At 58.1% G+C, this 26,213-nt stretch overlaps 1 protein-coding gene across 3 annotated transcripts in view; it reads left to right on the top strand.

Moving 5' to 3' along the window:
- The window catches only part of RAB11FIP4 (RAB11 family interacting protein 4), a 108,818-nt gene that overhangs the window by 61,653 nt on the left and 20,952 nt on the right, over positions 1-26,213 (top strand). Inside the window, exon 1 of one of the 3 annotated variants that reach the window (XM_051825446.3) lies at positions 14,963-15,185. The exons of the other annotated variants lie outside the window; for them this stretch is intronic. Within the exon in view, the coding sequence (XP_051681406.3) occupies positions 15,156-15,185 (30 nt within the window). The 5' untranslated portion in view covers positions 14,963-15,155. Of the gene's footprint in view, positions 1-14,962; positions 15,186-26,213 lie in introns of those variants that run through there. 3 annotated transcript variants of the gene reach the window in all.

Below are 26,213 nucleotides of genomic sequence, written 5' to 3'. Positions count from 1 at the left end.
AAAGTTGTAAATGGGGTGAACAAGTAGAAGGAGCCGGTGCACACCACAGGGACCGTGGTTAGTAACACTGCCCTGTACTCGGGACTTGTGCTAAATCAGTTGCTGCAGCTGCTCTTGGCCACAGTGCGGAGAAAACCAGCTAGGTGTGTGAGAAGGTGGACAGGTTCACCTGTTCCACCATAGTAGCCCTTTGTAGGGCGTCTCCATCTTACAAGGTTGTGTTGTGTACCTTAAATACATACGATTCAGTTTACTAAATCCAAAAACTCATTCACAGACACCTCCTGGGTGGCTTTCCTCGTGCTGCCTCTGCCTAACACTTGTGTCCAGCACTTGTCATCTCGGGTCCTTATGAGCAGCCGGGCCAGGTGCCAGGCCCTCGCTGTCCAAGCACAGGTTGGGCAGCAGGGACACACCTGCCAAGGGAAAGACAAGGTCCCTTCCTTCAAAGAACTGGTGTCCTGGAGAGGAGGGCAAGACCGTGACGAGGAAAGCAAGTCAGCACTGTGCGTGCAGAGAGAGACGAAGAGACAAAGCACAGTGCAGGGCAGACCGCGATGGAGTTGGCTCCTCCACAGGAGGAGGTGACCCGAGCCTGGCAGGAAGTGAGGGTCGGAGGTGGGGAGGAGCGTGGCTGGTTTGAGAATTGGCAGGAAGGCCGCTGTGGCTGAGGGAGGGGACGGGAGGCACAGAAGCAGGGGCTGGGCAGAGATGCCTGCGGGCACAGGTGAGAAGCTGCAATGTGTTCCAGGTGTCCGGGAAGCCAGGTGAGGCTTTGTGCCAGGAAGAGACAAGACCTGCTTAGTGTTCTAAAATGATCCCTGTCACGTGTCCCGGGAGACACGGCCAGGATCGGCGGGCCTGGCTCAAAGGCTGCAGGTGTCCTGGTAAAAGGAAGTAGCTTGGTCTAGGATGGAGGCAGGGGTGAGAGGCTGTCGGCTGGGCTGGAGTAGGTGCAACCCGCACACATGGGGTGCAGGAGACAGTCCTAAGGGGCTGCTCCCAGGCACTCAGTGTTGGTGCTGTTTGCTGGGGGGTGTAGGGGGAGGAACAGCAGGCCTTAGAGGCACATTTGGTGTTGATTCAAGGTGCCTATGAGCATTCATCTGGAGCCGTCCCCAGGCTGCGGTGTTTAGGGCCCAGGCCCTTCTTCTCCTGCTTGTAGTACTTTGAAGTATTTTATTTTCTTTCTTTTTTTTAAGATGTATTTGTTCATATGAGAGGCACAGTTATAGACAGAGAGAGGGAGAGACAGAGAGAGAGGTCTTCCATCCCTTGTTCACTCCCCACATGGCTGCAATGGTCAGAGCTGAGCTGATCCAAAGCCAGGAGCAGGAGCTTCTTCCAGGTCTCCTACATGGGTGCGGGGGCCCAAGGACTTGGGTCATCCGCCACTACTTACCCAGGCCATTAGCAGGAAGCTGGAACTTGAACCAGCAGCCCATATGGGATGCCGGCGCCACAGGCGGAGGCTTAACCTGTTATGCCACAGCGCCGGCCCCTTACTGGAAGTATTGCTGTAGCACAGCCTTCGCCAGAGCCAAGGGAACACCTCGCCCAGGATTGCAGGCCCTTCCTGGGGCAGTCTGCATCTCAGGGCTGGCCCACGAGGAAACAGAGGGTTTTGCCCCCTGGCCTCCTTCGGGGACACCTTTGAAAGACGCAGCCTTGGAGCCTCAGTGGAATCAGCACTTCTCCCACCTCTGCCCCGTCCCACCCCCGTCACGTACTGCATTTCGTCCCTCAGATTCTCCACAGCCCGCTTCCTCCTGGGCAGCTGCGTACAGTGGTCTGGAGCTCAGGGAGGAGGCCAGCTGGACAAGAGCATGGGGAGGCATCAGCAAGTGATGGAACTGAGAGCGAGAGCCACGGGCTGGGAGACCCAGGGAGGAGGAGAGGGGATGCTTGAAGCACAGGGCAGGCCAACTTCCCGAGCTGGGGCGTGCGGGGAGGCAGGTGCAGCGGCACTAAGGAAGTGCTAATAGGAGAGCCCCTCTGCAAGCTGCCCTGGCCGCCTCTTGGGTAAGATAACGTTCTGTGCCACTCGAGTTAATTCATCTCAGCTGCTGGGGTGTTTAGGGAGGGAGATGTTTTTATACTGTCAGCTCGTTTACAAGGTAGAGAGACAGAGAAAGATTGCTTTCTGTCCCTGGTTCACTCTCCAAATGTTCACAGTAGCCAGGACCGGAGCCAGGAACTTAGTTCAAGTCTTCCACATGGGTGGCAGGAACTCCATTTCTTGAACCATCACTACTGCCCCCCAGGGTGTGCATTAGCAGGAAGCTGGAATTGGGAGCAAAGCCAGAACTCACACCCAGGCACTCCAATGTGGGGTGCAGGTGTCTTAATCCATATACTCTAAATGCCCACCCTCAGGGAGGGATTTTTTTTAAGCCAGACACTCCAAGGAGAGGGAACAGCAAAGGTGTAGAGACATGATAATAGCAACATGAAAATATGTGTTGAGCTGCTGCCATGCTGGGTGAGCTTCATGCACTGTCACTTTAACAACTCCCCCCAACCCATCCCTCCATAACCTCGTGACAGACACGGGCCATTATTTTCACATTCTGTATCATCTGCCTACTTGCTGTGTCTGTCTCTGATGCCAAAATCAAGACTCCCAGCCCTGTCAACATCATCTGTGGACGTGCTCACTGTGGGGAATGTTTGAGTTGCTGTTGAATAAGGTGGCCTTGCTGGCTTGCTTTTTTTTTAGATTCATTCATTTGAAAGGCAGAGTTACAGAGAGGGGGCAAGACAGAGAGAAATATCTTCCATCCACTGGTTCATTCCCCAAATGGCCTCAGTGGATAAGGCTGGGCCAGACCAAAGACAGAAGCCTGGCACTCCATCCAGATCTCCCACATGGGTGGCAGGGACCCAAGCACTTGGGCCATCTTTTGCTGCTTTCCCAGGCACATTAGCTGGAAGCTGGATCAGAAGTGGAGTAGCCAGGACTGGAACTGGCATGCACAAGGGATGCTAGTGTCACAGACGATAGCTTAACCTGCTGTGCCACAACGTGCCAGCCGCTGTCTTATTTCAGCTCTCATACTGCGAACAGGTGTCCCCTTGGTGTTTGATTTGGTGTCACATGTTCTGCATTTTTGGGCTTTTCCTTGGTGCAAAACAGCTATGATGGTGCCTTGTGGCAAGATGATGGTGTTAGATAAACTTCACTCAGGCGTGAGTGAGTTACAGTGCAATTGATCGCAAGTTCAGTGTTAGCAAATCAATCACAGATGTCGGATGTGCTATCTTTAAACAGAGGCACACATCAAACCAGGCTGTGTAGTGATCAGTTGACAAGAATGCGGTGATAGGCTGTGGGACTCAGACCCTGTATTCCTCCAGGAGTGGTGGTTCAGTGTTCACTGGTACGGTGTCTGTGGCCGATGTACAGACCTCAGCCCCTGCAGACCGTGAGAGAGGACTATAGTTACTGCTCTTGTTAACCCTGCTGTTCACATGAGAAACTGAGGCCTGGGGGACCAGGCAAAGCTGCAGCTGGGAAGTAGCAAGCAGGGGCTGGAGCCGGGGCTGGCTGGGCGCCAGAGGACTTTGCCCTATGCGCGTGGCCTTGTGGTCTGGTGAGGCTGCCAGGGGACTTGGCCTGGAAGAAAGGTTTCTTTCTGAGGGCACCCGTGAGCAGCCTGTCTCTCCCCCTGCACTGGCCTCCTCTGGCTCCAGCCTCTCCAGTTTCTACCTGAACACAGTGGCTCTTTCAGGCCACCCCAGAGCTGTTGCCAGGCTGTGGTTTGCTTCTAAGCTGGAGGAGCACTGGCTCAGGGTCCCAGGGCTGGCGCCTTTGGTTTTCCTTTGCTGAGCCCAGGGGCAGCCGCTGTGTGTGCCAGTCTCCCGCAGAGCCCATCCCATCTGCCCTGGCAGCCTCCTGTTTACCCAGGGAATAAACTTGGGCAGGCCCCAGTGAGCTTGTGGCCTGGGAGCCGCCCCAGGCCTGACTGCGCAGCCAGTGTCCCTGCCCCCGCCTTCCCTACAGTGCAGTGCCTGTGGCCTCACCAGTGTTGTTTTGGGGGTGACTTGTTCGTTGTGGATTGGGTGGCTTTTTTGTTTCATTCCAGCACCACTAAGATAACTTGGGAGACAGTTGTGGGAGATCACATTTGCATTCGAGGTGGGATTATGAGCCCTTCTGTTCGAGTCCTCCTGATATCCACACTCCTTCTGCTGTGAAGTCCCCGGTGCTCGCCATTCTCTTTGCCAAGAGCCGTTCTCCTCTGCGCAGTGGCTGAAGCCCCGGGAGTAGTGATCACCTCCCTCAAGTGCAGCCCCGGAGGGCCCTCCTGGGAGCTGAGAACAGAGGCAGGAAAAGGCCCGGGGCAAGGGGTGCCAGAGGGAAGGAGGGTTGCTAAGGAGGGCTTGGGGCTGTCCCGGCCAGAACACAGCCTCAGTGCCCAGCTGTGGGGCTGAGGAAGGAGCCTGGGCTTGGAGTGAGAAGAGTGGGGTACAGGACACCCCCCACCCTGGCCCATTGTACATAGAAGGAGACCGTGGCTGGGCGCACACAAAGCTGGTGGGAACAGCTGAGGCAGCGGCTGGTGAGCTCACATCCCAGCCACTACACATGTACACGTGCCCCACGACGGGAAGTGCACCTGCTGACAGCACAGCCCTAGGGTTCTGGGGATACTGCACGGAGAAAGACAGGGCTCTGGGGCCCTAGAGGCCTGGACAGGGGCTGCAGGTCCACTGAGGCCAGTTCTCGTTCTCTGTCTCCAGGGGCTAGCCCAGTGCCTGATACGCAGGTTCTGCCCAGGGAAGGTTGTTTGAGTAAGTGAATGAATGAATGAATGAGTGAATGAATGAATGAATGGTCTCAGCTCCCCTGTCGGTACTTTGGGGGAGTTATTCTACAACTGTGAGCCCCCTCCTCTCTTTTGTCAAGTATAATGGTAAAGTGCACAGTCTTTGGAGTCGGGCTGCCTGGGTTCAAATGCTGGCTTTCTACTTACTGCCTGTGTGTCCTTGAGTGACCTCTGTCAGTCTCAGTTTCCCCGTCTGTGCAGTGGGAGTACAGGCTGCTGCTGTCAGAGTTGGAATGAGCTCATATCCTGGGGAGTGTTTAGAGCCGCACAGGTGCGTTTGCAGTCCTGCCTCTGCAGTGAGGATGCCAGCTGCCTGCGTGTGACAGCGGCCTGGGAGTGTGTGCCTCAGGACACTGAGCCCTTGTGTCGTGGACTGTCACCCAAGGAGGGTCCCATTCAAAGCCGTGTGCCTGACGAAACCTGGGAGAAGCAAAGTGAGGCAGGCCTCTCCCCTCCGAGGTGTCCCATGACATCCCCGGGGCCATGGAGAATTTCCTCTGAGGTTTCACAGGGGCCTGGGGTGTCCCTCAGCACAGTTTTGGGATCAACCAACACTGCTTCCCTGGACCCCTGGCCTCACCCAGTGGCACCCTGGGAAAGACAGGATGCATCACCATGGGCTTGGAACTGGGGCAAAAGGCAGCAGCCAAGTCGATAGCTGGGGTGCCCAGCAGGCCAGTCTCACCCCGTCACCTGGGCAGGATGCGCCCCAGGTGATGTCGCGGAGGGGCGTGTGGGTGGATCACAGAGCCCTGGTGTGGGCTGCGGCTGACTGAGACAACGCCGAGCTAGACAGTGGGCACCTGTGCCCCAAGGACGATGAGGAAGCGCTTGAGGCCCTTAATAGCTCCCAGTGTTTGTCATCCTTATTAATGAGTTTCGGCAGCTTCTCAGACAGTCCTGGTTGGTGTTATTAAGCTGACTGTGCAGAGAGGCAGCAGGGAGTCCTGGGTGCAGACCGTGCCCTCCTGGACTATGCCTGTAGTAACATCTACCCCACCAAGACTGTTGGATTAAAATAAACGAGAAGAGGGCCTGTGCCGCGGCTCAACAGGCTAATCCTCCGCCTTGCGGCACCGGCACACCGGGTTCTAGTCCCGGTCGGGGCGCCGGATTCTGTCCCGGTTGCCCCTCTTCCAGGCCAGCTCTCTGCTGTGGCCTGGAAGTGCAGTGGAGGATGGCCCAAGTGCTTGGGCCCTGCACCCCATGGGAGACCAGGATAAGTACCTGGCTCCTGCCATCAGATCAGCGCAGTGCGCCGGCCGCAGCATGCCGGCCATGGCGGCCATTGGAGGGTGAACCAACGGCAAAACGAAGACCTTTCTCTCTGTCTCTCTCTCTCTCACTGTCCACTCTGTCAAAATAAATAAATAAATAAATGAATGAATGAATAAATAAATAAATAAACAAACGAGAAGAGATGAAGTGACAGGTACACAGGTGTTCAGCAGTTGGCTGCTGCTGTTAATAACAAGTACGGGAAGGTGATCTGTCTCGGCTTTGGGGGCCCCCGTCCAGGGCTCCTGTTAGGCAGAGGGGAGTCTGTTCTGCGCTGAGAGCTGGTGCCATCGGGGGAGGGGCGGCTGGCTCTCCTAGGAGGCCTTTCTCCCACCCTGGTTGCTCTCCTCTGCCATGCGCGTCTCAGGAGAGAGGGCCCCTGCTAATTCACAGCTGATCAGGCCGTGAACGGTGCTCGGCCCCAGCCAGGGCCCCAGACACGCCCAAGTGGGACTGCGAGTCAGACTCGCTGCGACCGTGGTGGGGCACCTGGCAGGGGCCCATCCTGACAGCACCAGTGTTCCTCTCGGTGCATGGAGCATGAAACCACAGGATAGTCTGTGATCACCAGAGGAGACGAGGAGGTTGCACCAGAGTGGGGTTTTGAAAGATGAATAGGAGTCTGCCCAGTGGCAAAACAGTTGGTGCTCAAATAGCCTTCCCTGGCCACTCACAGCCGCCTCCCCCTCCTGGGTCACGTGGCTCCTTCTGCACTTAGCTTTGTGACTGTGGGTGGTCGTTTCTGTCCTCTGCCGGTTCCTACGATAGGATCCCTCCCAGCTTTAGTGCCTGTCGCTCCCCGTCTTTGTGGAGGAACGACACAGGACCCTGCGCTGTTCTTTTGTCTGCTCGGCCCTCCCCGGGTTTGCTGCTGGTTCTTCCCGGGTTGGCTACTGTCCCTTCCACCTCCGTGGAAGGGCGGTTCCCCCTGGCCACTTTCCCCACTTCCGCAGGGGAGCGGCACACCGCCGGCCGGCTCTCTCGGGGGCTGCACAAGTGTTCCTCTTAGATGTTCCCCTTAGATGTTCCTGGTGCATATCGTCTCTCTCCTCCTTTATAGTCCTCCTCCGCCAATCCTAACTCGGCTGCCCACACGCCGAGTACGCTGCTCTCCTCCAATCAGGAGCAAGTCCTACAGTTTATTGGCTGAACTGGAGGCAGCTGTGTAGAAGCTGTTTTCTTCTCTCCCAGCGCCATATTGTGGGAGAGCAGATGCATAGAATAAGTCTTAATTCCAGTAACTCAGTCCAGTCCGGGTTGCTCCCCACAGATCCCCCTTTCTTTTTATTTTTTGGCATTGATACGCGCCTGTCTTTGGTGTCCCGCGGCACACACTCTGCTCTACTTGCTAGAGTTGCCACAGGTTCTTACAAGTCCTATCAATCAGGCAAACCGAATCCGGGTCCTCTCTTCGCCATGTTGTGAGGAGGTTTTTAGGCGCTGATGCGTGCCTGTGTTCGGTGCCCTGCAGCGCATGCTCTGCTCTGCCTGCAGGTGCTTATAAGCCCTATCAGGCAAACCGAATCCAAGCCTTCTCATTGCCATATTGTGGGGAGGCTTATTGGTGTTGATTCGTGCCTATCTTCGGTGACCTGCGGCTCATACTCTGGTCGAGCCGCCTGCTGGTGCTTACTGCCTTACTAATCAGGCAGACCAAATCCAAGCCTTCTCATTGCGGTATTGTGGGGAGACTATTGATGTTAATAACGTGCCCGTCTTCGGTGACCTGCGGTGCATAAGCTGCTAGCCGCCCGCAGGTGCTCATCGCCTCACTAATCAGGCAGACCGAATCCAAGCTCTCTCATTGCCATGTTGAGGGGAGGCTTTATTTTTCTCTATATCTCCGGGCATTCCTATCTCTCCCATTTTACGTCTGTCTACCAACATTCCTATTTCTTTTATTTTACTTTTAAACTTCTGTTTCTCTTATCCCTGCGGCTTCCCGGCGCCCGCCCTGAGGCTGCTTCTCGGCACCCGCCCCGCGGCGGCTTCCCGGCTCTGAGCCGCTTCAGCCCGCGCCTCTCTCATCTGCGCGGCTTCCCGGCTTCGCGCCTGCACTACGGCCTCGCACCAGCCCAGCGTTCCCTATCTACTTGTGCCCCGCACGCTCTCTCTGCGCGCGGCAGCCTCCGCGAGTCACACAGCGTAGCTTACGTCTCCGCCACTAGCATTCAATCTAAGTTCCCCGGGCTAACCTGGCGAATTCAACCCAGCTCACGTTTCCGCCCCACGATTTGGCTTCCCGTCCTTTGCTCCCCGGGCTAATCAGACGGATTCCAACCTGGCTTACGTTTCCGCTTCTGGTTTTAACTTTTCGCCCCTTATTCCCGGGCTAACTTGAGAATCCCAAAGTAGCTTTCGTCTCCGCCTCGGCCTGCCCCCCGTGGCTTCAATTTCCCTAACATTTTTCTCTACCCGGTATGTTTCCCTAAGTTTTCTTCCAACAATATTCCTCCCTCATTTCTCCTGGCTTCTCCCCACAGTCCGTATCCAAGTCTGTTTGTTGTAGCTTTCACTTTTGCTTTCGACCTTAGAGATTTCTCCCAGCTTCCCCCTGTAGTCCGTATCTGAGTCTATGCCTAGGCTTTCAATAGCTTCTTCCGGCACCTTTTTCGTCCGGCTTTTCCTAGGCTGTTTGCTAGTCTCTCTCTCTCCGGTATTTTCCCATTTCTTCCCGTTTCTTCCCTCCTAAGTTTTCTATCCGTCCTAGGTTTCCTTTCCGAGTCACGGCACCATTATGTCGCTCCCCCTCTTCGTGGAGGAACGACACAGGACCCTGCGCTGTTCTTTTGTCTGCTCGGCCCTCCCCGGGTTTGCTGCTGGTTCTTCCCGGGTTGGCTACTGTCCCTTCCACCTCCATGGAAGGGCGGTTCCCCCTGGCCACTTTCCCCACTTCCGCAGGGGAGCGGCACACCGCCGGCCGGCTCTCTCGGGGGCTGCACAGGTGTTCCCCTTAGATGTTCCCGGTGCATATCGTCTCTCTCCTCCTTTATAGTCCTCCTCCGCCAATCCTAACTCGGCTGCCCACACGCCGAGTACGCTGCTCTCCTCCAATCAGGAGCAAGTCCTACAGTTTATTGGCTGAACTGGAGGCAGCTGTGTAGAAGCTGTTTTCTTCTCTCCCAGCGCCATATTGTGGGAGAGCAGATGCATAGAATAAGTCTTAATTCCAGTAACTCAGTCTAGTCCGGGTTGCTCCCCACAGTGCCCTTCAGTGTCGTGTCTGTACAGGCCGAGATCCTCATTTCTAACAAAACGCTTTCCAGATGCCCATGATGTCTCCTCTTCTGATGCATAGCCCCACCTGCAGTGTTGGCCGTACCCTGTCCACTGGACCAACGGGGAAACTGAGGCACAATGCACTGAGGCAGGTGGGGGGGGTGGGGCGAGGGTTTGAGGGAAAGGAGCGTTATTGATGCTGTCAGGCTGCAGTCCCCCAATGTGGCCAAGAGGAAAGAGAAAGGACGTTTGTCTTCCTGCCCTCACCCGGTCCAAGTCAAAGGAGACCCTGCTCAACTTCCTCCTGCCCGCCGCTGCCCCTCGTGGGTGACGGGATGAGTCAGAGGAGACGCTTGTTAGGGAGGAGATGGGGTTTCTCACCATCTTCCCCCTCTCCGTGGGTCTCAGTGAGTAAGAAAACCCATTGCTCACGTGTGCACAGGTTACAAAAATAGAGCTGGCACCGCGGAGGACTCAGCCTGGGCTCCAGAGTTATCAAGACCTGGCCCCGCCCTGTCTTCATAGCAACCAGCCAGCCTGGGTTGCCAGGGAACCCGGCCCTGGAGGCAGACTGCTCGGAGGGCATCCTCACCCGGGGACAGTCACCTGGGCCCAAGGAACAGAGACCTACAGCGAGCTGTCCAACCCACAGCTCCTCCAGGAAAGCAGTCTGGGGCCCAGGGAGCTGGGAGAGCCCCAAACCCAGGCTGCCCATGCCTTTCCGGGGGCGGAGGTGCAGTGCAGGCCCAGGACAGGCCCCATGGACATGTCCCAGCTAGAGAGGGAGTGCTCTGGAACCCGAGGGTCTCTCCTGGTGTTTGAAGTGGGAGGTCAGGATCACTTTCTCCCAGAGGGTCCAGAGGCCTTTGCCGTGCAGGGTCCTGCCCCCTGGCTTAGTGACTGTTCCCCTTTCTTCCACTCCTGCTTAAGTGGTCACACATCCGATTTGTTGTCAACTCCTACTTAAGTGGTCACACATCCAATTTGTTGCCTGGGGCTGCAAGCTGAGATTGAAGAGTTAGCTGGCACCTTGTGTGAGTGGAGTCACAGGACCATAGAGAGAGAGGACAGGTGCCAAGGCCAAATCCAGGCCAGCCCCACGGAGGGTTTCTCCACATGGATGTGGGGTTGGGCAGGGATACTGCCCAGTACGTGTGTTGACCGCGTTTGCCTGGTGTTGACAGCCAAGGTTAATAACTGATGTCCACTTTGGAGAGCACTCCAGAGTCACGAGACATGGCTCCCCCAGTCACTAACTGTGCCCTGTGAGGAGAGCAGCCAAGTCCCACATCTGGGGCTCCTTTCCCTGTTGGGGTGACAATCGATTGCTCTGGCCTAGTGAATTCGTGCATTTTTAAAACCATAGAAGCCTTTGTGGCATGAGTCCCCTGTGGCAGACTGCACGTAAAGTAGGCAGAAGTGGGGCGACTTTCCCATTGGCCTGGAGGCAGGAGCCCCACAGAATGCTGAGCACACAGGGTATTCATTTCGAGAGCCCCTGAACCTGATTCTTCTTTGGTTAGCTCTGATGTCCTCTGTGCTGTTCTCTGTTCCCTTGGCTGCTGCCAATGCTGGGTAACGTTCAGAAGAGCTCTTTTCCCACTGTGACGCTGAAGATGTCACACGTGTTCAGCCAGCCCTTCCACGTAGCCCTGAGCGTGCACAAACACCGCCTCTGTACCATGTGAAGCTGAGCTGACTCCTGCAGGGTCACGGAGAGGGGAAGTAGACCGCGGAGCAGGGTGGCACCGGCAGAGCTCGCCGTCCCCTCCCCTCAGCCGGGTCACCGCGAGATGTGTTTTCTGTCTCCCGCCAGTTTCTGGCGGCTGTGACACCTGCCCATTCACATCCCCCCTGCTTCTGTCTGACAGGCGTCTGACACCATGGGAGTGCAGTATTCTCATATCAGTGGGCAGGTCAGCTCCTGACATAACAAGAATTCATTGGAGTGGCACAGTCTGAAATTTTCTTGGACACAGTCTGTCCAGGGGACTTTGCACTTTCTTATTATTTGAGGGACAGAGCTCCGTTTCCTCTGGTTCACTCCCCAGATAGCTGCAAGGGCCTGGGTGGAAGGCCTCCCACGTGGGTGGTAGGAACATGACTCCTTGAGCTGTTATGTGTCACCTCCCGGCCAAATGCCTGCCCCAGGTTTTGGGGCGGTTACTTATTTACTTATTTTTTAATGAGATTGTCCTTCCTGTTCTTTCTCCTGAAAGGCCGAGTCAGACCCCTCAGGAGTCTCAAGGCCCTGGACAAGGAGGGTGGGAAGGTCAGCTCCCTGCCACTGCCGTCCCCTGCCTTTCTCTGCCCGTCGTCCATCGTCCTAACCACAGCAGGAAGGAGAGGACCCCGCGCTGGCAGACAGGAGCCTGGGTTTCGGTGCTTGCGCAGCAGACGTCTCGCTGTGTGGCGCTGGGCTAGTTGCCAACCCTCCCTGAGTCTCAGAGTCCCATCTGTGGGTGGGGAGGAGAGGAGCACACGAGATGCGACCTCCTGGGTTTCATTCCAGGACTTCTAAAGCACAGCTCAGCGAAGAGGCCGGGGTGGCTCGCTCCAGCCTTAGAGAGGGCCGTGTTCAGGAGGCTGCACTCTGCCTCACTCTGGGCCCCCACTCGGACCACGCGCACTGAGTCCTAGCCTGAGCTGGTGCCTCCGGTGCCCACAGCCTGTGCAGTGCTAATCCTGGCGACAGTTCTCTCCACCGCCCATTCCCAGCCCCGCAACTGTCACTACTCTGCTGACCCCCACTGGAAGATGTCAGGTCCTCCCCAAGGCTAGCACCCTGTTTCTCCGCCAGACCCCTCTAGCTTCTGCCCCTCGCCTCTGTGGCTCCCAGCCTCTCGCCTTGGTGATCAGTGGCTGCTGTCCCCTGAGCAGCACCCTGCCTGGCTCTGCGTGTTCCCTGGGCCCTGATACCTCACTCCTTGCAGCAATCCTACGGTGCACACTACTATCCTCTGCAGTTTGAGATGAGGACACTGGGACTCTGGGAATTAAACTTGCCCATGGCCATGGAGCGACAAGGTGGAGACCCAGGAAGTGGTGCCCCCCACGCACATAACCACTGAGTCTGCCGGTGGCTTGTCGATCTTTCGGAAGGAGCCAGGAGCTGCTGTGTGTGGAGCCCATGCCTGGGCATTGTACTGGACCCTCATTTGATCATTTCATTTAAGCCACATAACTAAAAGAGGAAATGTTTTGTGTCTATTTTATAGTTATTAGCAATGCTCCAAAACATTAAATGACTTCCTTACGGTGAGCAGGCCAGGACGGGCTCCCAATCCGGGCATGTGCAGTGCATCGTGACCTCCCTCTGCTTTTAGGACAAAACCTGGAGATGCTCCCAACTCCTCTGCTTGTGGGAAAAATAAAGAGGGGCCCGCTAGCACCACGTCCTCCTTTGTTAATATAAGACTTATTTATTGGAAAAGTCGGGGGGTAGATCTTCCAGCCACTGGTTCACTCCCCACGTGGCCACAAGGGCTGAGGCTAGGTCAGGCTGAACTCCATCCAGGTCTCCCCTGTGGGTGACAGGAGCCCAAGGACTGGGGCCATCATCTGCTTTCCCCAGGCACCTTAGCAGGGAGCTGGATGGCAGCAGAGCAGCCGGGACTCTGGGTCTCTGACAGAGCTCCTGAAATGTTGACCCGGCTGCCCTGGCTAGGGGCAGGGAGGGGCTTAGCAGGTCTGACTTTCTGCTGACCTTGGCTGAGAGAAGCCAGGACCCACAGTACACATCACCGCAGGTTCCTGTTTCTTTGCCCCAGTTCTAGGCTATCCTGCCGTGTGCCCTGCATTCTGGAGCCCAGTAGTCTTTGGGGACAACATGGGACTTTGAAAAGAAGGGAAACCAAGATAGAACCCCTGGACTCAGCCACACCCTAAAACCTCAGGGAGGCCGCGGAGCTCTGGTCTCAGGGTGGGGCTGGGAAGGCCACGGAGCAGGCTGAGGGTGCGTGGGCTTCCTCACGTACCACACGAGGTGTTCTCACTGTGCTAGCTACACAAGAGCCCAGGAGGCACGGGCCGATCCATGTCACAGGTGAAGACATCGGGTCTCAGAGAGGTGATGCCACTTGTCCCGGACGGGCAGCTGGCAGATAGGATTCAGACCCAGGTCTGTCTGGTTGCAAGGCCAGTGCTCCTGTGCCGGGACTGTGGAGTGGACACAAACCAGGGTGCGAATCAGTCTGCAGCCTCTGCATGCAGATCTCTGAATTCGGAGCTTCCACTGCATACAGCCGCTGTCCTTCCAGGAAATGCTGTCCCTTCTGAAGAGTTCCCGGCCAGTCTGAGAGCCCCAGTGGCTGCTTTGCCTAGGAAATGGGCCCTGGGAACCAGAGGGGCTGCTGGGGAGGAGGTAGGGAGCAGACCAGAGAGTGGGTGTGCGTGCATGCGCGTGTGCATGTGCGCGTGTGTGAGTGGGTATGTGTGCGCATGTGTGCGTGTGTGTGTGTGTGTGCGTGTGTGTGGTGGTGCTAGTCCTGCCCATCCTGATGGTGCCACCTTGTTGACTGGTGGGCACTCAGGGGAGGCAAGGGTGGCTTCCAGGGGGACAGTTAGGAAGGCGTCTGCACCCCTCAGGTCAAAGGGAAGCCACATTCACAGCATTTGCTCTTTCGCACTCATCACATCATTTTTGCCTCTTTAAAAAAAAAAAAGACTTTTTATTTGAGAAGCAGAGTTACACATAGAGAGGCAGAGGCAGAGAGAGACAGAGAGAGAGGTCTTCCATCCACTGGTTCACTCCCCAAATGGCAGCAATGGCCAGGGCTGGGCTGAACTGAAGCCAGAAACCAGGAGTGCCTTCCGAGTCTCCCATGCTGCTTTAGGGGCCCAAACACTTGGGCCATCTTCTGCTTTCCCAGGCCATTAGCAGGAGCTGGATCGGAAGTGGAGCAGCCGGGACACGAACCGGCAGGAGGCAGAGGCTTAACCTACTTCCACAGCGCCGACCCCTTGCCTATTTTTAAAACAGTCCACGATGAAGACTTATGAGAGGAGCACATAATTGTTTCTTACTATAATTCAGCAGAAGGGATCCTCGTCCTTGTTTTTATTATTTCGTATCTGTTGCCACTCGGTTCTCTGTGTAGCTGGTCTGGTTACAGGGCTCTGATTTTACATCGAAAAGGTTGGAAGGGTTGTGGGTAGCTCACAGGATAAAACTCAGTTCAGGAGCCACCAGAGGATGGACACGCAGGTGTGTGTTGCAAGGGGACGTGGGGGGTGGCAGGTCTGGGATCGGGCCTGCGAATGCCAGCCAGGGAATGCCAGCTGGTATACCGCAACGAGTGCGGTGGATGCAAAACAGCGAGGGTCGCGTGGACTTGGCGCCAGTGCGCGCTTCCAATAAACGGTCCCCTTGGGTCCCAGAGCCAGACCCGGCAGCAGCAACTCTGAGCGCGGGCCCGCCCAAGCGGGCTCCGCCCCCCCGAGCACCCGCGCTGCCATTGGTCGGCGCGGCCCGGCCACCTGCCCCTACCTTGGAGGGGCGGGGTTACCTGCGCCCCGCCCCCGCGGCTCGGATTCCACGGCCGCGCTTCCTCCCCGACCCCGCCCCCGGACGAGGCCCCGCCCCCGAGTCCCTGAGCCCAGGCGCCTCGTGATGTCACCGCAGCTTTGATACAAAGAGCCCTTCGGCCCACGCGGGTCTCCCGGCAACGGGCGCGGGCGGGGGCGGGGCCGGCGCCGGCGCCTTCAACTGGTGCCGAACGGTGCGCGCGGCGGCGGCGCGGCCGGGGGATTGTTCTGCGCGCGCTGGGCGGCCGGAGCCCGGGTCCCGCCCGCCCCTCTGCAGCGCGGCCACCCGCAGCTGGGCAGGAGATGCGCACTCCGCCGGCTCCTGGGAGCCAGGTAAGCGGCAACCGAGGGCCAGACTCGCGGGGCGCACCTGGCCCCGGCGCGCGGCCCCGGGACAAGGAAGTTGGTGGAGCGCGGAACTGTGCCCGCTCCGGCCCCGGAGTGTCCACCCTGGGGCCTGGCCTGGGAGGTCGGGTTACCTGCGCTGGCTCGCTTGGCCGGGCAGGAGAAGCCGCTGTCCCCATGCCCTCTACGGCCCCCTGGCCAAGTGCGAGGTGGGCAGCAGCAGCTCAGGGCGCCGGCAGGGGTGGGTGGCCGCTGTGTCCTCCGCTCAGTTCCACAAAGTATTTTGGGGGGACCTAGTCGACTGGGAAGTTGGCTTACCCGGACACTTCCCCTGGGGCCGGCCCTGTGCCCCACCTCCTCCCCTAGCCATGTCGCCTAGAGGGCTGAGCGCGGCGAAGTTTTTCCGTAGCTCTTGGCGGCCGGTCCGAGCCGGCTCCCCGGCTTCCCTCGTGCCTCTGCGGGTCTATGCGCGGCCAGCAGAGAGGGCCAGCCCAGTGCGGGCTTTGGGGACAGAGCCTGTCCCGTTCGCGATGTTGCTGTGGGAGGAGCTGTGTGGGTGCCCCCAGCCTCTCGCCCTCGGCTCTGGCCGGGAGGGGGGGGTAGTTGTTTTTGGCTCTGCGGTTCTCTGCCAGGGACCAGTGGTGCCGGTGGCTCGGCCTCTGCACAGCCGTCCGCACTGTGGGGAGCCTGGTCCCTCTTCTCACCCTTCCCTATTTCCCCTTCTCCCTGGACCTGCTGTCCCCAGAGGCCTGGCACGCACACCAGGGCCTGCATGTGGGTTTCCTCCACTGACTCACTGATAGGCCTCCTTCTCAGGGGAGTGTGGGGGCCTGGGTTCCTGTCTCCACTCAGCCTGCAGGTCTCAGAGTGGCAAAGCCCTGGCTGGGCTGGCTTCTTCCTGGTGATCTGGGAACCTCTGCCCTTCCAGGAGGCAGGTGGCTTGGCAAGCACAGCCCCTGGGGCAGCCCCAGGTCCCTCTCAGGTGAAAGACGGTTACAGGGTTTGCCTGGAGAGGGAGAGAGCAATCTAGGGGGAGGGAGCATTACCACGGGTGTGCAACCACCCCTGCCTAGGAGATCCCCCCCACACACACCGCATGTGTGTAGTGTGTGTGCATCCATGTCCCAACAGCCATCTAACGCATCTTCCTGGACAGCCTGAGTCACGCTGTTGGCCGAGGTCCGGCTGCCCACCGCCAGCTTCCCCAGATTCCGGCCCTGTGCTACTGGCCAGTCCGGCTGCCCTGCTTAGCTGCCATTGAGGAACTGTGGGTTCCGTGCCCGGGGAATACCAGACCTGGGACGTTTGCTTGTCCCCAGGTATCTGCAGGCTCCAGGGAGGCTTTGAATACCTGGTCTCATCTGGCCTTGCCCGACTCCTCTGAACACTTGGGCAAGTTGATCTCGGCCATCTCGCGCCCTGGCCCGAGGGGAGGGGGTGCAGCGGAGAGCTTGGCTTTGAGGAGGTCCGCGCAGCTGCACAGCTGGGCAAATGCTTTGGAATTTGGGGAAGGTGGGCTTTGCTGAAGGGGGTGGAGTAAATAGTTAAGGCCAGCGGGAGAGATAAGACCCTGCCGGCCGCCGGGGGGAGGGGCTGGTTGACTGCCAGGTCAGGTGAGCTTGCTGGGAGGCATGACCTTTGCCCCCAGGGAGATCTCTAAGAGAGACTGCCTGGAGCCTGTCCTTGGGAGGGACTTTCAGGCCAGGGAGGGAAGAAAGTCGGAGTTGGAGGTGCTCCCCTCAAGGGTCCAAGCCATCTCCTCGCCACACAGACACATAGCCTGTGCTTCCGGGAGGGGGTGGGGGCTCCTCCCTGGAGCTTTCTGGGGCCTGCTGGCTTCCCAGCCCCTTCCCTTCCTGGTGGACAGCTGCACCACACCCTGGGCTTCTTCGTGGGTGGTGAGCTGTTCACCTAGGGCCCTCACAACTCACCCTTTTCCATTCCCACCCCCAACCCTGGCTGACCTGTTGGGCCGCGGGACTTTGACCCCCACCCCCATCCTCCTGCTTTGAGGGCCTTTACAGTTTATTTCACTTCCTGTCTCTTGGGTAAGGCTAAGGAGGAGGTGAGGGGGGCAGGGACAGGCTCCCAGTGAAATAGCAGGTGCGCAGTTCTGGGACGGCAGGTGGCTCGGGGACAGGGAGGGGCAGCCTGGACAGAGGCCTTCCATGCCCCTGTCTGTCTCTGTGGGGCTCCCCGACACGGGGCTGATTGTGGATGAAAAGGAAGCGTCTTTATGTGACCCTGGTGTTGGCAGAGGGGTGCAGTGCCCTGGCCTTGGCAGGTGTGGGACCCCTCAGGTTGGGCTCCGTTTTCCTCTGGGTCAGCTCTGCTAGCTCTGGACTTGGTAGCCCGGTGTTTATGGCACTGGATCACCGGCCTGGCAAACGAGGAGGACCACTGAGGTCGCGTGTGGTTGAGTGGGTAGTCCTGTCTATGCCAGGCAGGCACACTGGCTTGGCAGGCCCACACGGTGTCTGACCGGACACTGTGTGATCTTTCCTGGACGCTGTGACAGATGGCACCTCAGGGCACTGGCCCTTCACCTTTCTGTCTGCCCAGCCCCTAGTGTGTGGCTGGTATGTGGTGGGAAAGGGACGTGGAGACAAGCTCTGAGAGACAGGGCCGGGGTGGGAGGACACTTTGCTGTCAGACAGCGGCCAAGAACCCCAAGAAGCTGACAGTAGCGCTGACGCTGGAAACCACGGACACACAGTGCTCGTTGCGCCACTGTCCCCAGACCCTGGCCTCAGGCATTCATTTCTGGGAGCACAGGTGTCCGTGGCCACAGCTGCTGTGGACGTCCCTGCTCTCGGCTTGGGTCAGGTCTGACTCGCCTGCCTGTGTGAACGCGCAGACAGCTCTGGGCAGACTGTGCTTCCCAGCACACAAACGCCAGTTGGTGAAGCCAACGCCGTGCTGTGCAGCTGCACCTCTGAGCAGACAGCACGCTGGGCCTGTAGGTCAGCTCCTGCCCTAGGGTGACGGCAGTCTGCACTCCCACACACACCTAGGGCCTTGCTTCTTCCTCCTTCCTGACTTTCATGGGCTCCCTGGCCTCCTGTGGCCCCAGTGTGCCCAGGCCTCCACTGCCTTCCCTCTGCACGGGCAGTGCATGGCTCTGTGCTCTGGTCTCCTGCGGGCCGCCCAGGGGCACTCAGTGCCTGGGAGGCAGCCTCGGGTTTCCTCAGTGCAGCTTGGGCCCCAGCTTATCTGCATGTGCTGGTGCACAGGAGCTGTGCAGCCGGGGTGCGAGCTGAGAGTCAAGGGTGGATGGGGAGTCACTGGGGTGAGTCTGGCCACCTCTCCTAGCCAACACATGTCCCTTGAGGGGACTTAGCTTTGAGCCTGGCCACAGTTCCAAGCAGGGTGATCTGGAGCCCACACTGGTGGCTGGCAGTCCGGTGTCCCCAAAGCCAGGCAAGACCTGTGTCATGTGTTTCATTCGGAGCTGTCATTTTCCCATGCCAGGTGTCCGACTATACTGGACTGGTGTCCTTGCCCAAGTGTTTGGGGCTCACCCCATTAACTAAATGGAATTTGGCACTGGCCAGTTCACACAGGCCCCGTTCAAGGCTAGATGGGCTCTGGCAGTGCCTGGCTGACCTTGCTCCGAGGCCTCCTGGCTGGATCAGCTCTTAGAGGAGTTGAGCCCTTCACAAAGGCATTTGTGACCCAAAGCTCGGATTCTGGGAACCTTCCTGAGCCCCCAGAGGTTTTGCTATTCATTTCCTCCTTTTCCCAGTGGCCTGGGAGGGAGGAGAGATTGGGCAACCAGGATTATGTGCCTTCCGGAAAGTGGGATGAAGGTGGGGGTGGGTGGCCTTGGAGGTCCAGGGCTGTGGGGTCTGGGTCTGCTCCAGCCCCACATCCTGTGGCAGGCAGGTCCCAATAATGCCCGCATTTCTAACCCCGCCTCTTGACTTCCTTTAAGAAATGGCGGTTTTCCAGCTAATGTGCCTATTTTAATTGATTCCACCTGTTTCAGCGTCCAGACACGTGAGTCCTCTTCACAAGGTAAACCTCATTCAGGTGCAGAACTTCTCATTCGTGTCTGTGGCTCTGCTCATGGGGAGCCTCTCTCTCTTCTCAGGGACCAAAGAGGAAGGCCTAAGCAGAAGTAGAACGTGGGAGAGGGGTGGGAGCACCCTCTCTGGAGTCCTCTGTTGCTAGTCCCATCCTCTGCACTCTCCCTGAGAGCCTGAGACCATAAGAAGCCACACTTCAAGTAGCCGGTGCCGTCTGCATGAACTTGGGATATGAGAGCTGAGGGGCGTCTGCTCCCTGCACCAGACCGCACTCCCCCAAGGCCCGATTTCTTAAGGGAGAAAAAAAAAAGTTTTGGAACCTTCTAGAAAAACATCTGGATCTAGATCCCAGCTCTGCTGCTTGCTACCTGTGGAATTTCGGACAAGCGACCGCCCCTTTCTGAGCCTCAGGTTCCCCCCCTGCAGAATGGGTTCAATAATGGTCTCTGCCTCATAGGGTCATCACCATGATTTAAAGTACCTGGAGTAGCTTCTTTTTTTTAATTTATTTTATTTTATTTTTTTCTTTGTTTTCTTTGTGGAGTAGCTTCTGACTCTTAATCGGCTGCCACTCGTGGGGAGAGACTAGAGGGGCAGGGAGTGTAGTGCCCCAGCGCCGGGACTCCAGCATCCGGCTGTCTGGGGTCAGATCCTATCTCTGCCACTTGCTGTTTGTGGGATGTTAGGCCTTCATTTCCTCATCTGTAAGACAGGGTGGTTATGTGGGCCAATGAATAACTGTGGAAAGCAGTGAAAACAGTGCCTGTCTGACTGTGTCTGTCAGTTCCTGTGTCTACAGCTCGGGTTCTCCTGATAACCTCAGCACCTAGCAGAACTCGGCACAGGAGGCGTCGGTGCTGAAGCTGAAGCTTCCTGGGCTTTGTGGTTTCATTTAAATAAACCCCGTGGCCTCTGCAGATGCACACTGTGTGGGACCAGGTGAGGGCACTGGCGCCTGCGTGGCAAGCCGAGAATGAGATACAGAGCGCATCTCGGGGTGACAGCCTTCTCCCCAGCCGGGGGTGATGCTGCACCTGCTGTGACCTCCCATAGGCTGCCTGCTCTGTCGGGCTGGGGTCGTCTGCCTACCTGCCCTCCATCTCCACCTGCCCGTCCCCCTGTGCCCAGCTGGAAGAGCTGGCTTGGAGCAGCGTAGCCCGTCCACCCCTGCTATTGGGCAGTATCTGCCTTATTAAAACCTGCGGCTCTGGCTAGCTGTGGGCCGCAGGAGATCTGGAGGAGGGCCAGACAGAAGGTGCAGGCTGTGCAGCCACCCAGCCATGTCAGTGACCGCCCTTGGCAGTTTTCCAAGGAGCAAACCTACCTGCTCTTTCAGCTTGGCTGTGCAGAGGTCTGCAGTCCACTGAGGTGAGCCAGCCGGCCTGGCCTGACCTGGCTGGCTGGGAGGGCGGTGGTCGGGGATGGTCTTGGTGTTAAGTAACCTAGACGATGGCCTCCTGGCGAAATGAGGATTCTTGGTGGCAAGGCAGCTCTGGCCAGCACGTGTCTGTGTGCTTGTCCACCTGCTTGCCCAGAAGGATCTTGCAGCAGCAGGTGCATGGACACGTGCAGGTGCAAGCGTGGAGTTGACTGCGCTTCCTGGGGCACTCACGCAGCCCAAAGAGCGACGTGGCTGCATCCCACTCCCCACTTGCCTCACGCCGTGCCGTGCCGTGCTGCACCGTGCCGTACAGCCTTGGGCCCCTCTCCTTCTCCTTCACATCACGCTGGGACGTGTTATATGCTTGCTGCTATGACTGTACCTTCCCTTTCTTGGTCTCCTTGAAACAATGGTGCATCTTCAAATCAGAGGCGTCTTGGACTGAAAGAAACACAGGTAGAGGGTAACCTCTTGAGCATTTCAGAACTAGCCCAGTTGCTTCATGGAAGGCAATCGGGCCACCTTGTAGTGGTGGCAGCGTTCTAGGAGGGGACACTGTGGTGTGGTTCCAGGGGACAGGCGTGGACACCGGGCCCACAGGGCCCAGAGTCCCACTTTATGGCTCACCAGCAGTGTGGCCTCGGGAAAGCAGAGTGGCCCCTGTGGACCTCGGGTGGTTTCCCCATCCTCCGTGGCTGTGGCTGGTGTGCAGCGCACCTTTCCCTGTTTCCGTCTCACTGGGTGTTGTCCAAGGTCACATGGGCTCCACCTGGCTTAGGGCAGAGGAGGGCAGGCAGAGGTCGTTGGCCTTCCCGAGGGGAACGGGTGTCGCCAGAGCCTCTAGACTCCGGTTTTAATCCTCGGACATCGCTCTTCCTTCTCTCATCCTCCGATTTTGCCTGTTTTCGTTTTCACATGTGTTTCCCTTTACCAGTTTTCTTCCCAGTCTCTCTCCTTTCCCTTTCTGTAAAACCTTTCCACGTGTAGCCTCTTTGAAGCTCCCTGTTGCGGTGGGAAAGAGGAGGAGGGTTACATCCCAGGGCTCGTCTGGCACAGAACTCAGAAGCCCAGTGTGCAGGGTCCCCGCACCCTTCCGCTCCCTGGGAGTTCTGGTGCCGCCGCATACCTGCAGGGCTCAGCCAGCCCGAGGCTGCCCCGTGCAGTGCTGGCCCTCCAGGAAGTGCTGGACGTCGCGTGGAGCTCGGTGTTCTCTGCACTCTGCCTGGGGCATTAAAGTCACACCTGGTCCAGCCCCAGCCCTGCTAGCTCTGTGCCCCTTGCAGATGGGCCTCTGTGAGTTTGAGTTTTCTCATTGAAACACTGGCTGCTGCACCGGAGCATCTGGTGCGTGATAGGAGCTGAATCCGTGTGCTTTTTCTCAGTCCTCCTCAGTGGTTGAGGCCGAGGGCCTGTGGCTCTCAGGGCGTGGCTGCCAGTGGTGATGCTCCAGGAGGATGCCCTGAGACAGGTGGAGGAGCTCTGGGCAGGGAGCAGCAGTGTGAGCAGGAGGTGCCCGGACGCCGTCACTCAGGGTGGCTGGGCTGCAGGGCAGAGGGGCAGGACAGAGAGCAGAGAGGAGAATGGTGGCGAGGGTGACCCATGGGCACCGACGGAGCAAGGGTGGCGCGGTTGCCTTGCTTCTGGCTTCAACAGTGCAGAGATTTGGGCGAGGGCTGCCCACGGAGGCAGGAGCAGGACTGCACCCTGGGAGACAGCCCCATGGGGTTGTCCAGCTGGTCCTAGGCCACACCAAGTAGGGCCTCGGCCTGAGCTGCTGGCTAGAGGGAGACTTCAGCAGGTGGCGGCATCACACCTTGTCCCTGCCCCCTCCCTCGAGTGTCTGATGAAAGCTGGGCTTCCCCAGTTTTCTCCACGCGGCCCTCCCTTTAATAAGGAGCAGTGTGTGCTGTGGAGAGGGCAAGGGTGCACAACATCCTGGGCTGTGGGGGAGGAGCAGCATGTCCTGAGACCCAGGCCTGCGGGAAAGGGCTTCCCGAGGGTCTGAGCGCCAGGAGCTGGCCTGCAGGCAAGCGGGGTGCTCACAGGCTCTCTGAGGGCCTTCCTGATGGGGTTCCCTGGGACTTCTACCTTCTGAGCCTGGAGCCATGGCTTGTGGTCAGACCCAGTGCCCTCTCGCCTATCCCCCGTGGGAGAGCTGGGAAGGACCCTGGCCTGCCCTCATGACCCCAGCGCAAGATGGCAGCTCCTGGTTATGCAGCCTGGGTGGCTGGGCCTGGCGAAGGCACTGGGCGGAAAGGGACACTTGCACCGAGCCTGCCCGGAGGCTACGGGGGCTCTAGGAGGTGGTGGGGTCATCAACACAGAGGCTCTGGCATGAGACTGTGGGAAGAGGAGGGTCAGTGACCCAGCCTGGTGCTGACTGTCCACTCCAAGGGACAGTTCAGATGGAGCCTTGGTCCCGGGTTGTAGGGAGGTAGCCTTCTGGGCCCTGAGGGCGTCTGCAACCAAGGGGGAGGGGGTGGGCCTAGCCCGGGTGCAGATCATGCTCACTCCAGCCAGGTGTGCACCTGGAAACTGCAGCCCCTCCCTGGGAAGCTCCAGGGGCCCCCTGTGGGGACACCCCAAGGGGATGCTGCCCAGCCCACCTGGTAGGACCCTCGGTGGGCAAGGAGCTGGCCTGAGCCTCTGCCTCCCCACCCCCACGCCTTCACCTCAAGTCCTTAAGCTCCTCTTTATCAGGACGATAAAATCTGGAGCCCCCAAAGCAAGCACTGTAAGCCTTTGGCTGTGTGAATAATTAAGCCCTGGCTTCAAACAGTCACATTTAAAAGCTATAATTTGTAGCCCAAAATAGCTGCCTGCTCCAGGAGCTGGGGAGAGCCCTTGATGTGCACCCCCTTCCACCCGTAGCCTGTGGGTCCTCGCCTGACACCTGGCCCAGGCTTCCTCTGGGGAAACGGCTGCCTGGGCACTGGCACCCGCGGCTGGTACCTGGGAATCTGGATGGGGTCATTGAAGTTAGGGGCTGCTGATTCAAGGTCGTGTGGCTTCAACTTTTTGTGACTACAAAGGAAAGGAAAGAAAAATCTCAGTGTAGCTGCAGGAAGCCACCACTTGCTCACCTCTAAGGAGGGGACAGTATTTGCTCATGGGGATTTTGGGGAAGAAAACGAGACCCCTCTGTAAGCAGGCCCAGAGCAGACCCTGGCCACGGCAGGGCCACCGGCGTGTTCGCTCCCTTTCCTCTCCCCCTGCACTTGCTGTGACGAGTGTTGTGTGAGGGTTCAGGAAGGTGGATGGGGGACTGGGAGCCCACAGGAAGCGCCGCCCTGGACCAGCAGAGCTGGCTGGCATGCCAGGAATTCTTGGGGCTGGCTGCTGGATTTGGTTCCAGATGTGGAAGCAATTTCAGTCCTGTTTTCACAGTCCCCAACAGTGTGCCTCCGAAGTCCGCGCTCCCATTTAAAAGCAAGGCCATCGGCTCTCTTTAGGGGGGTAGGGGCAGACCACATGGCTTCTTTGAGTCTTTTTGGTTCAGGAAGTGAGTTTGCTGGGGCACTGCGATCTGGGTTGTGGGGCTTTGAAGAGATGGTCACAGCCCACCCCTGGCCTGGTCGGAAGGTGGGTTCACCCTGGGCGCGCCACCCCTGTGGGTTTTCTTTGGAGCTGAGTCATTCAGCCAAATCCACTGCGCCTTCCGTCACTGTCACGGACTGGGACAGCCGTGGAGTGAGGGCGGGCACTCAGATTCTGTCCGGAGGGGGCTGGGTCACAGTGGAACGGGGGGCTCCTCCTTCCCACTCTGACCACAACAGAGGACAGAAATCTGCTCTGGGTTTCAAGTAGCCAGAAATACCGTCTGGCACGGAGGACCTGGTAATATCTTGTTCAATTACTGGGCCCTCCTGGCCACAGGGGCGGCCTGACCCAGGATTGGAGGGTCTGCGTGCAGGGCCTGCGGCTCCAAGGCTGGCCGCCCATCCCTTCTCTTGCAAGCCAGTCGCTATTTAGGTAGAATAGCTTTTACATCTGCCTTAGAACTACTCTAAGTACAGTTCTGGGCAGCAGGAATTGTCCTTGCAATTCTGTTGCGGCTGAGCTGCACATGTGTTGCTTTAAAATTAAAATACAGTAGCGGCACTGTTGAGAGAACTCAGGAAAATGGAGCTAACTTTGTTAGCTCCTTATACAGAAAGTGTTCACAGAACGTCTTCCTGGCCATCAGAGAAGCAGTGGGCTTTGGGTTCCCCCGCACCGCGGGCTGCTCAGCAGCTGGGCGGGAGAGAGTTTCGTGGTTCTTTTGAGGAACTACCAATGATAAATAAGCAGATACGTGGGGGGTTCTCTTAGGAGGCTGAGCTGACTGGCCGTGAAGGAGTTTGCTTCTAAGTCAGCCAGCTGGGCTGAAATGGCAGCCCAGGCTTCGGTGGGGGTGTCCGTGTAGGCTTCCTAAGGGGGACACGGAAGTGACACTGGCTTGCTGGGGCTGCCATGGCAAAGTGCCATGCCATGGGGGCTTTGTACCACCGAGAGGCTTCCCGGCAGAGCGCCGGAAGCTGCAGCCTGCCGTCCAGGGGCGGGCAGAGCTGGCGGCTCCTGAGGCCTCTCGGGGTCTCGGGGTCCCGGCTTCCCGGTGCGTGCTCTCCCTGTCTTTTCACTTGGTCCTCCCCCGGGGTGAGCCTGGGTCCCGACTCCTCTGACGAGGGCGCCGGTCGTCTTCGGTTGGAGCCCACCCTGATGACCTCATCTTAACGTAATTGCTTCTATAAAGATCCTATCTCTAAGAACAGCCAGCTCTGAGGTGCTGGGGGTTTTGACTTCAACGTGGAAATTTGGGAGGGACAAAGCTCAGCCCGGAACAGAAAAGGGTCTCGGGAAGCTTCTTCCAGGGGGCAGGAGAGGGTGAGCAGAGCCTGTGTCCCGGCAGGGCCTGGGTGGGAGGAAGGCAGCTCCACGCCGGGATCAGAGCCCGCTGCTGGTGAGGGCCCCTGGGTGGGGCTCATGGCCAGGTGGTTTACCTGGAGGTTTTCTAGCAGGGCTTGGCATGCGAGTCCTTTTGTAGAAACCAGAAGCTTACAGCCTTGGCCGCCATTGCTTGTGACCTCATGGTTCGGCACCTGGGCCACCTGGAGCTGAATTCTTGTCCCGTGCTCCCCTGGGCTCTCTGGGACCCTGCTTCTTTAAGCCTGGCTTTTCTTTTAAATGAAGCCGCACTTCTCAGGGGTTTTGTGCTTCTTTTTTAATTTCCTTTTTCAGCAAGTTTGGTGCAAGCTTCTCTTCCTGTTGTCATACAATGTTTACTTCTAATGGGGAAAGTGAGACCTGTGCAGATTGCCTGTGGCTGTGGAAGGTGCTGTCTGCCCTGGACAGTTGGTGAGGGTAGGGCCTGGCCGTCATTCTCTGGGTAGCTCCCCAAGGCTTTGCAAAAAGCACAGCTCTGTGTGGGCTCACAGGCCCCCTCCCCAGCCCCCAGCTCCCATGCCCACCCTAGGCTTCTCCAGTAGCCATGGCTCCATCAGCCATACCAGCTACAAAGACCCCAGTGTTTTACCACGAACCCAAGCCAGGCCCTGGCAGCCTGGTGCTGGCAGAGGGGCTGCTGGCCTGGTTAGGAGCATGTCCCCATGCTCTCTCACCCCGCAGCCA

Source organism: Oryctolagus cuniculus, chromosome 17 (assembly GCF_051225735.1).
Source record: "Oryctolagus cuniculus isolate XC-2025 breed Fujian yellow rabbit chromosome 17, ASM5122573v1, whole genome shotgun sequence".
In the NCBI taxonomy this organism is placed as follows: domain Eukaryota; kingdom Metazoa; phylum Chordata; class Mammalia; order Lagomorpha; family Leporidae; genus Oryctolagus; species Oryctolagus cuniculus.
This window is presented reverse-complemented; position numbering and strand designations above follow the sequence as displayed.